At 38.5% G+C, this 11,034-nt stretch overlaps 1 protein-coding gene across 1 annotated transcript; it reads left to right on the top strand.

Moving 5' to 3' along the window:
- Positions 1 to 5,929: 5,929 nt before the first annotated feature.
- Positions 5,930 to 6,831, top strand: LOC111821580 (beta-defensin 103A-like). Its single transcript, XM_023736709.1, has 2 exons — positions 5,930 to 5,987; positions 6,686 to 6,831. Exons 1-2 carry the CDS (start codon positions 5,930 to 5,932, stop codon positions 6,829 to 6,831), a joined length of 204 nt encoding a protein of 67 aa, XP_023592477.1.
- The last annotated feature ends 4,203 nt before the right edge of the window (positions 6,832 to 11,034 follow it).

Here is an 11,034-nt window from a genome sequence, read left to right on the forward strand (position 1 = left end):
AAATAACAGTGATAAAGTCCAGATGTTAGAAATTGCCTCACATACCTACCTATAATGGTGATAACAGGTAAAGAAGAGACCACAATAAAGTGCTAGCAATTGGTAACTATATCATTCTCTCAATGATCCAGCTTTATGCTAATCTTAAGATGCTGATAATAGTATATAGGAAGGCAGTGTGTGGCAAAGTCCATTCTAGCTGGTGACAATATGTTAATGTCACTAAGAGCAGAAGGATTAACTGAACTTTAATAGTGTAATGGTCTAGAGTATAGACTTTGAAGTGGGTTAGAGTCCAATAAGGAAAACAGAAACCAATCTGGGAGTCTCAAATGGGAGGAATTTAATAAAGAAAATTGGTTACAGAGGTGATAGAAGAGCTGAGAAGCCAAAATTTTGCTGATTCACCTCAGAACTTGCAACAGCAGAGACATTACTATCCCTAGGGCTAGAGGGACAAAGGGAGGAGGCAATGTAACTAAAGTCTGGGAAGTAAAACACTCAGCAGAGGATGGAGTCATGGTGGACCTGCCTGGTGAAAGCTGGAACCATGATGAAGTAACTTTCTGGTAAGAATTGGAGCCACAGAGGAGATGCCTTCTGGCCAATTCCTGGTCTCCCATCTTATGCCAGTGCCTCCCTTTGGCCAATCTATATAATACCTAGAAGGCAGGGGACATGGGTACCTGGGAAATGCATATAGTTCCCTACAGTACAGAGCAGAGTCCTTGATTGGTGCAAATGGTTATTGCACTAGGCTGCTAACTGAAAGGTTGGAGGTTCTAGTCCATACAGAGGTGCCTCAGAAGAAAGGTATGGTGATCTACTTCTGAAAAATCAGTCATTTAAATCCCCATGGAACACAGTTCTACTTTGGCACATGGTTTACGATAAGTCAGAATTGACTCAATGGTAACTGGTCTATTCCAGATAGTGTTGTAGAGAAAAACTTGAACTCTGCTTCAAGTTAAAACAGAGAGGTTTATTAAGGGTTTAAAGCAATTGCAATTGGGGAAACACATGGCCCATTGAAAATGGAACCAGGTAGTCCCCGGGCAGTTTCATTATACAAGTATTCTTATGAGGTAAAAAGAAGAACCAAACCATAGGGAGGACAATTATAAGAAAATCAATGAATATTGTAATAATCACACTCTGATTGGTTACTGATTATTAATAGTATAATTGGTAATTACAGATAGTTTCACAGGTTGCTTACATCATGGTCACAAGATGCTTATATGTAGTTTGTCTATCTTGCAAAAAGAAGAAAATATCTTGCTGGCAACAACACTTCAACAGCACTCTTCCGGAGTATGGGTATTTTGAAGAGTGCAGATGGTCACTTGGTTAAGACCCCCTCCAGGCATACGGTTTCACATCCTGGTTTGGACCACCAAGGAAAAATACGTTTTTCTCAAAAAACATAGCTGTTTGTCTAGAATCCAGATTAAAATTAGGTCGCGTGGCCAGCATATTATGCCTCTGTCTTGCTGACTGCACTGAAAGTTGTCTTTTCATGACACAGTAGTATAGAGCAGAGCAGAAGCAGACAAGGGATGGATCTGAGAGTAAAAAGACTAAAAGACTAACAATTGTCATTACTGGTTTCAAGTCACAACTCTGCCATTTACTAGCTGAGTGGTCTAGGATAAGTCACTTAATCTCTAGGCCACCAAGCTCATCTGTAAAACTGAGATAATGACTGCCTTTGCTTATTTAACTATTAAATTACATAAACTATATAATGGTGGTCATGACAAGATTAAAATGACTATAAAGGAGAATGAGCCACCTTTAGATTATGACAAAATAAAGATAACAGTTGAAATCCCAGATCAGATTCCCTTGTTGGGGAGCCCATGCCACAGTCTTTCATCTACCTTGACATGGTTAACTACACCACTTTTTCTCCCAGTTTGTTACAAGTATGATACATTGTTACGGTAATTTTTCAAATTTACAACTCAATTTTACATCATTTCTTGAGGCTTTCACTGTGAGCTGTTTGCCATCTAGTTAATTCTAAGCCATGACAATTTCTTGTGTGTCAGAGTAGAGCTGTGCTCCATAGGGTTTTCAATGACTGATTTTTCAGAAGTACCATATTTTTACGCAAACAACGTGCACCTTGTTTGCCAGCCACTCCCCCCCACTTTGTTTTTGTTAACTGCACTGTGATAATTTTTTTACAGCGACATATAAAAATAATTAGCATTTCGTGCTTATGGAAATACCCGGGGAGGGAGAGGAGGGAGCAGTTGGCAAACAAAAGTAAAATAGGTGTGTTATATGCATGAAAATACAGTAGATAACCAGGCTTTTCTTCTGAGATTTCTCTGGGTAAACTTGATCCTCTAACTTTTTTGTTTAGCAGCCGAGCATGTCAACAGTTTGCACCACCCAGAGACTCTACTATGGGCTTAACAAGATACTGCCCTCTGTGCTTTATTATTGGAGCCCTGGTGGCGCAGTGGTTAAGAGCTTGGCTGCTAAACAAAACATCCGCTGTTCAAATCCACCAGCCACTCCTTGGAAACCCTGTAGGGCAGGTCTACTGTCCTTGAGGGTCACTATGAGTTGGTATCAACTCAACCACAATGGGTTGGGTGCTTTACTAACAAGGGCTTAAGCAACTTATTCAAGTAAACCCAAATAATAAATGATAAGGCTGAGAGTTAAACTGATGTCTCCTGACCGCAAACCTAGTGTTCTTTCTTCCGTGTAGCTCTTCCTCAAAACCAAACATTTGGATCAGTCAAATCCTTGTTGGAATATATTTTAAAAATAAAACGATTAGAGAAAAGCCTTACATGAACGGAAAACACAAATATCTGAAGTATCTCTTCCTCTTTCAACCTAATGAACCTTGTAGAAATGCTGACTGTTACAGTTGGGAGCAAACTGAGAGCATGGAGTGCAATAGTTTGCAAGGTCTGCATTTCCAAGACCTGTGACTCAAAGCCCTATGGTCAGGGAGCGGCAAGACACCACGCTATTGTAAGCATTGAGAGACTCCATATGCACCTATTTATTTGCTCATTAAAAGTATAACTGCTATCACTTGAGAGGCTAAAAATATTTTGACAAAAAGGGGTTATAATAAATCAAAAAGAATGCAAATCACAGTTAATTATCAGTGGTTCCCTGGCGTAGAGGAAGGGTGAAGAGCACCGTCTCACTTTTGTATTGTTTGAATTTTTACCAAAAACATGTATTACTTTTATAATGTTTTTAAAATACACAAATGTTCCTCAAAATGGTCTTTGTGAGTTTGGGGATGGCACCCAAACTTGAAAAAAGCAAGAGACACTCATCCAAAATCCCTAGCTTCCAAATTAGCTGACAAGGAAGAGTGGTTTTTATTCTCAAAGAACCTCTTACCAAATAGTGATGTTGCCTTAGAAATACCTGCCTGTCTTGGAAGGACTAGTTTAGATCAAGGATTCACCTGTGGAAGGGTATTCAGTACATGGAAAATTAAACCATCACCAGTGACCTGATCACCTGGTGACTCTAGTCTGGGTTGAGCTGGCTTGTAGTCCTCTACAACACCCCACACACCCTCTCTTTTATACTATTGTGTATGGATTTTTAAATTCTTATGGAATTCAGACATTCTTAATAAGGTTAAAATGACACATTCACAACCTTTGCCTAGAGGTAATCTTTAAACCTTAAACCTTAACTGAAACTGTTCCCTGAGAGTCATCTTTAAACCAAGCAACAAACTAATAGAAACTAATTAGTTTAATTACTAAAGAATGTTTGCTCTGAGCATTGTGGTCTTTAACAAATTATCCATGTGCAGTCAGTTCAAGAACAGCAACTCCAAAGTTTAGACTGAAAGCTATGTTTTAATATCAATCATTAATTATTTAAATGGTTCTTCAGGAAAATGTACGGAATCCTGCATGTTCACAAGTTGTTTTGTAAACCATAGGCTGACCCTGTGTCCATGGTAACGGGTAATTACTAGCAATAAATTGAAATATAAAAACCTCATTGTAACTAGCCTGCATTGAGCCATTTTTTTCAGAAACAGAATGATCGCCCTATATGCACATAGAATAATGCTCAAATAAACCCTATATGTTTTAATTTATTTGTGCTTTGATTATTTTTAACAGTACATAAGACAAATCTTCCACTGAACTTCAACACCTGTCCCACCCCACGCTCATCACCTTCCCCCATTTAAAAATTGCTCCGTCTCAAGTCCTGAACTTAAGAGTAAAGTTAGATTTCAGTAAGAGTTGTCCACATCTCTGATTTCTTCTTAAATTTGCTGAATTTTATTCACCCTTCAGAAAGAATTAACTTATTTCTACATTTCCACAGCCCTTTTCTTGAACCCTTATTATGACACTTATCAAAATCTACCCTGTGTTAGTTATTTGACTGTATGCCTGTACCCCTTAACCTACATTGTAAGCTCCTTGACAAAAAGAACTGTGACTAGTCCTGCTTTATATCTCACCACCTTCCATCCCCCACCCCACCTACACCCAAGTACATGGTACTTGTCTCTTTTTATAGGAGGTGTTTGTTTATCGAATCCTATGGGTGCAGTCTCCTGAACGTACACTCCTAGGACTAACACACCCCAAAGCTCTGTGGATCCCTTATAATTGTCAGCTAGGCAACCTCATGGTGCCTTCATCTTTCAATTAAACAGTTTATCAACAAATATAAACCATTCATTGGATTCTTTAACTTTGAAAAACAAAGTTTTGCTGTCGTTGAGTCTATTCCGACTCATAGCAACCATATAGGACAGAGTAGCACTGCCCCCATAGGGTTTCCTAGGCTGTAATCTTCACCGAAGCAGACTGTTAAATCTTTCTCCCTTGGAGCCTGGTGGTTTCTAACTGCCAGCTTTTCAGTTAGCAGCTGATTGCTGTAACCATTGTGCCACCAGAGCCCTTAACAGAGACAACTGCTTTTTTTAGTCTTCAATGTTAAAAAAAATAATTAACATTGAAGACTAATAAAAAAAAAAAATAAGCAATTGTCCCTCTAAACATTGAATCTATACCTTGTAGAAGTCACCCGATCCCTGGACTTCCCTGAATGCTCATGGGGCATGAGTAACCTCAGGTTTTAAATGTACCTTCTTAAGCCCTTCATTTGGATAGGGAGTGTCATTGACAAGAAGGAGATGCTTGTCTATTAAACATATCATCCCAACATTCTCTTCCTCTGATGAAGTAAAATGAGACCTTTTCCTGACTCACAAATTTGGTAGTTTTTGGACAATGATGAAGAATAGTACACGTTTCACTCAAGTCATGGCAAACCATCATAGGCCAAAGACCATGAGATCAGAGGCTTCTGAATATAACCCATTACCCCCTTTCCTTACCACCTAAAAGTCAATTCTGTTTTGTCTCAGGGTCAAAGTACAGGCTCAGTGTATGGCCCAGCCCTAGTTTATCCCCAGATTCTGAATATGTCCAGGGCTGGATTTGATTTGGTTTCCAGGTGGACCTTAGACTTACCCAGCACTTTAGAAAGAAGGCAGGAGTGAAAAGTTTAAAAGAAACATAATCAGCCCTGCATGCTCCAGGATAACTCCCAAAAGGAGACAGCCCTGGTCCACACCAGCACTACCTATATGCATTACCATATCTGAACCAGACATGGGCAAGACCCTGAAACCTACAAGGGTTCAGGAGAGCCATATATCTATATTCAGCTTTACTTCATTCATTAGGTTTGTAATTAACTCCAGGGTGAGTAAGTGTGTTCTGTGTTGTGAGAGACATTTGGATGAAGCATCAGGAAATATGTCATACTGTCATCACTATAATATTACAAACATCACAGCTGCTGCTTACTTCTACCTATGGTTGTGCATGGGAACCTTTATAAAGTGAACAAGCAGAACTTCTGCTCCAGTCTCAGCTTGCTGTGGAGCCTGTCAGCTATGAGAATCCATTACCTTCTCTTTGTGTTGCTCTTCTTGTTCTTGATGCCTGTTCCAGGTAAGATGGGACTGGGAAATAAGAGGACTGAAAGAACTGAGAATATGTAATACAGACTCAGTCCCTCTCCATTCTTCAGAAGACTTTAGACCAAGTAGATGTTTTGAACGAGAACTAGGTATCGTTGGTTTTTTTTGTTTGTTTGTTTGTTTGTTTTTTTTGACAAGAATCATCAAGAACCTTAAAGAAGGCTTCACAATCTTTTCTGAGCCACTCTTAAGAGAATGACTAGCTTACAAAATCTATGTCTTCATCCATTACTTCATGGAAAGACTGTATACCTGCTAATGAGACATAGGAAAGTGTTAAAGAAAAAAAGAATTTAATACCAACAGAAAAGATTGATTTTACCTGAGATGGGAATCACAGCCTTCCATTTTATTAAGTTTAATGGTTAGAAGTTAGAGTATTTGGGTCACTTAGAAGGCTTGGAGGAGCACTGTAGCCCCTAGCCTCTTTATGTGTGTCTACTCATATGGGAGGTCCTGGTGGTCATACCAGTTCCCCAATGCCACTGCAATTTCACAGCTGAGCTGCAGCCCATAGAAACATTGATAGGCTGCTGAGTTCTTTCTTTTATCTTACACTTAATTTTATAGAAAAAGGAAGAGAAATGAAGGAATAGAAGAAAAACAACAGATTTGAGGAATTCCAAAAGCTTTCCTAATACTTTCCCATATGTTCTATTTTAATTGCAGGTAATGGAGTATTCATCAGTGCATTACAAAAATATTATTGCAAAATAAGAGGTGGCAGGTGTGCAGTGATTGGCTGCCTTCCAAAGGAGGAACAGATAGGCCACTGCTCATCGACTGGCAGAAAATGCTGCCGAAAAAAGAAATAAAAACTCCAGAAACATGATGATAATGTTGTGAAGTGAAAAAATGCCTCCTTAAAATTAATAAAAACAAAATGAAATTATATATATATGTATTAAATGGAAGATTTTTTTTTTAAGTTTCTGTTATTGTGGTAGTTGTTGCCATATACGCAACTGAGAAAATGTTAAGGACACACCTTATAAAGTTTAATCTCTAGAGGATTCTAAAATGGGACCTAAGCTTATCTTCCAAGGGCTATTAGACTCTATTATTCTTTTGTAAACTTTATACTCTAGAGAAATTTGATTCCTTGTTTCTTAAATATTCCCTTTGCTCTCTTATCACCCATGCCTTTGAGCTCTCTAGTTCTTCTACCTGACATAGCATTACCCCACCAAATCTATCTTTAAAACTTTAATGTATCTGTGTTAATAATAATTGACACAAGGCCAATCACCAAAACGCATAGATAAGTCATATACCTGCTTTTTCACTTCTCCATCTCTGACTTCAGACAACCAAGTGGTCTTTTCTCTCTCTGTAACCCTATCCACCCAGAGCTAGGTCTTTACAAAATGACTGCCTGTACATTCCTCTTCTGTCCACCAGCCACCCAAAGCTGAGGTCTTTACAAGTTAGGACTCTGTCCCTCTAATCAACTGCCAAATAGGCAAACGCCAGGCGCTGATGGTCCTCATGGCCCGCAGTGGATTTGATAATTCACTAGAATGACTCATAGAACTCATAAAAGGGTTATACTCACTGTAACCTTTTTAGTATAACCACAAAAGGATATAAACAAAGAGAAGCACAGGGGAGGTCTAGGAGGAGTTTTTGGCATAGAGTTTCCTGTCCCCAGAGAAGTGCAGTTCCTCCCACATGTATCATCAATCTGAAAGCTCAAAAAAAAAAAAAAAAAAAAAGCTTCAAGACCCAGGGACCATTATAATAGTCACCAGTTACTCAATGTATATGCATCACTGGGGCCTTGATTCAGTGATTGATTGGATCACTGAGTGTAGATGATGTATCATGCTCCCCCTCTCTTTCTGAAGTTAGTTTACCAAGTGTGGCCTTTGGGCTCCCACCTCATTTACAGGCCTTTAAGTGTTGCCTGGCTGTTTCAAAAAAACAAGCCATCTTGTTAGGAAAAGGTAAAGCACTCTGATTGCTCCAGAAATTTCAAGGGCTATTTGCAAGAAACAGAAACAAAAGGCCAAATGGAGTTCTTTGTCCTGTACAGTATCCCTCAAGGACTATCCCAAATCCTTCTGAAAACTTCATATTGTTGTTGTTGTTGTTAGGTGTCATCAAGTAGGTTTCAACTCATAGAGGCCCTATGTACAACAGAACAAAACACTATCAGGTCCTATGCCATTCTCACAATTGTTGTTAGGCTTGAGCCCATTGTTGCAGTCACTGTGTCAAACACTCTCATTGAGGGGCTTACTCTTTTTTGCTGACCCTCTGTTTACCAAGCATGATGTCCTTCTCCAAGGACTAGTCCCTCCTGATAATATGTGAAAAGTATGTGAGACAAAATCTCGCCATCCTTGCTTCTAAGGAGCATTCTGGCTGTACTTCTTCCAAGAAAGATTTGTTCATTCAATATTTTATGCTGATACAATAATTCAAAGGCATCAATTCTTCTTAGGTCTTCCTTATTCATTGTCCACCTTTCACATGCATAGGTGATTGAAAATGGCTTATGCCAGGTGCACCTTAGTTCTAAAAGTGATGTCTTTGCTTTTTAACACTTTAAAGAGGTCTTTTGCAACATTGGACAAATCTTGACTTTCTTGACTGCTGCTTCCATGGGCGTTGATCGTGGATCCAAGTAAAATGAAATCCTTGACAACTTCAATGTTTTCTCCATTTATCATGATGTTGCTTATTGGTCCAATTGTGAAGATTTTTGTTTTCTTTATGTTGAGGTGCAATCCATACTGAAGGCTGTGGTCTTTGATCTTCATCAGTAAGTGTTTCAAGTCCTCTTCACTTTCAGAAAGCAAGATTGTGTCATCTTCATATTGCTGGTTATTAATGAGTCTTCCTTCAATCCTGATGCCATATGCTTCTTCATATAGTCCAGCTTCTTGGATTATTTTCTCAGCATAAAGACTGAATAAGTATGGTGAACAGATACAACCCTGACGCATTCCTTTCTTGACTTTAAATCATACAGTATCCCCTTGTTCTGTTAGAACGGCTACCTCTTGGTCTAAGTACAGATTCCTCATGAGCACAATTAAATGTTCTGGAATTCCCATTCCTCACAATGTTGTCCATAGTTTGCTATGATCCACACAGTCAAATGTCTTTGCATAGTTAATAAAACTCAGGTAAACATCTTTCTGGTGTTTTCTCCTTTCAGCCAAGATTCTTCTGACATCAGCAATGGCATCCCTTGTTCCACGTCCTCTTTTGAATCCAGCTTGAATTCCTGGCAGCTCCTGTTGATGTACTGCTGCAACTGTTTTTGAATGATCTTCAGCAAAATTTTACTTGTGTGTGATGTCAATGATATTGTTTGATAATTTCTGCATTCTGTTGGATCACCTTTCTTTGGAATGAGTACAAATATGGATCTCTTTCAGTCAGTCAGCAAGGTAGCTGTCTTCCAAATTTCTTGACATAGATGAGTGAGTGCTTCCAGCACTGCATGTGTTTGTTGAAACATCTCAATTAGTATTCTGTCAATTCTTGAAGCCTTGGTTTTCACCAATGCCTTCAGTGTAGCTTGGACTTCTTCCTTCAGTAACATTGATCCTGGATAATATGCTACCTTCTGAAATGGTTGAACATCCACCAGCTCTTTTTGGTACAGTGACTATGTGTATTCCTTCTATTTTCTTGTGATGATTCCTGTGGTATTTAATATTTTGCCCATAGAATCCTTCACTATTGCAACTCAAGGCTTGAATTTTTTCTTCAGCTCTTTCACCTTGAGTAATGTCCAACGTGCTTTTCCCTTTTGGTTTTCTATCTCCAGCTCTTTGCACATTTCATTATAATACTTTCCTTTGTCATCTCTAGGCGCCCTTTGATATCTTCTGTTCACCTCTTTTATGTCATCATTTCTTCCTTTTACTTTAGCTACTCTACATACAAGAGCAACTTTCAGTCTCTTCTGACATGCATTTTCAACTTTTCTTTCTTTCCTGTCTTTTCAATGGCCTCTTGCTTTCTTCTTGTATGATGTCCTTGACGTCATTCCAACACACAAGCCACCACAGTACAACAACTTGACAGACTCATGGTGGGAAAACTTTATACCTCAGAGAAATGGGGAACTTGTCTCTTCTTCAAATATTGCCTTTGATTTCTTATCACTCATGACTCTGCTTCTGTTGGCCCCCTACCTGGGATCTAATCACTCTTTCAACTCAATCTCTAAAATTTTAACTTATCCCTCAGAGGTCATCTCAAATTCTTGAAAACGTAGCTGACTTATGGAATAAATATGATCTTTCCTCTGATTCACTCCAGGATTCTAGCTTAGACTTCCACCTATGACTTTTATTTTGTATTTGTATTGTATGCATTTGCATACTACTGATCTCTATATTTACTTGCATGATTGATCCTTAAGCACAAGGACCTTGTCTTAGTCATTTCTAGATTGCCTAGTAAAGTGCCCAGAGCATAGGCGCTGTCTAACAAATTTTTATCAAACTGAATTACATTCAAATGATTTGTAAGTCTTGTAGTTTATGATTTAGCTCTTTCTCAATGTTGGTATAGAATAATTCAAGTAAATGGAGTGGGAGTCCATAAGTCCCTAACGCCAACCCTAATCAAGGCACTAATAGAAAAGATAAGACAACAAGGAACTTATGAAGAGGAAAACAAAGACCCAAAGATAAGAGCCTGGACTTCACCTTCAGTCAAAATAGAATCAATTGTTACATAAAATTTCTTCCTACAGTGTACAACTAGAAAACCAGACAAAATATATGTGCTAAAATAAAATCAATATTAAGCTAATAAGAGAAATTAGTTAAAGTTTACTTAATATATGATTTGCAAATTGGGGCAAAATTTCTGAATAGAGAGTCAAAAATGTTCCAGAGAAGGAAGATTCTTTACAGGTTTTTATCTTCCAGCTTATCTCTAGCAATTATACATTGCCATGGAAACTGGGCCAGAACAGAGTTTACAAAATAACTTGTGGACATGCAGGATTCCATACAACATTTTGTTGGAAAGCAATTCAAATGATTACT

This window comes from Trichechus manatus, unplaced genomic scaffold, assembly GCF_000243295.1.
Source record: "Trichechus manatus latirostris isolate Lorelei unplaced genomic scaffold, TriManLat1.0 scaffold00091, whole genome shotgun sequence".
NCBI classification, from domain to species: domain Eukaryota; kingdom Metazoa; phylum Chordata; class Mammalia; order Sirenia; family Trichechidae; genus Trichechus; species Trichechus manatus.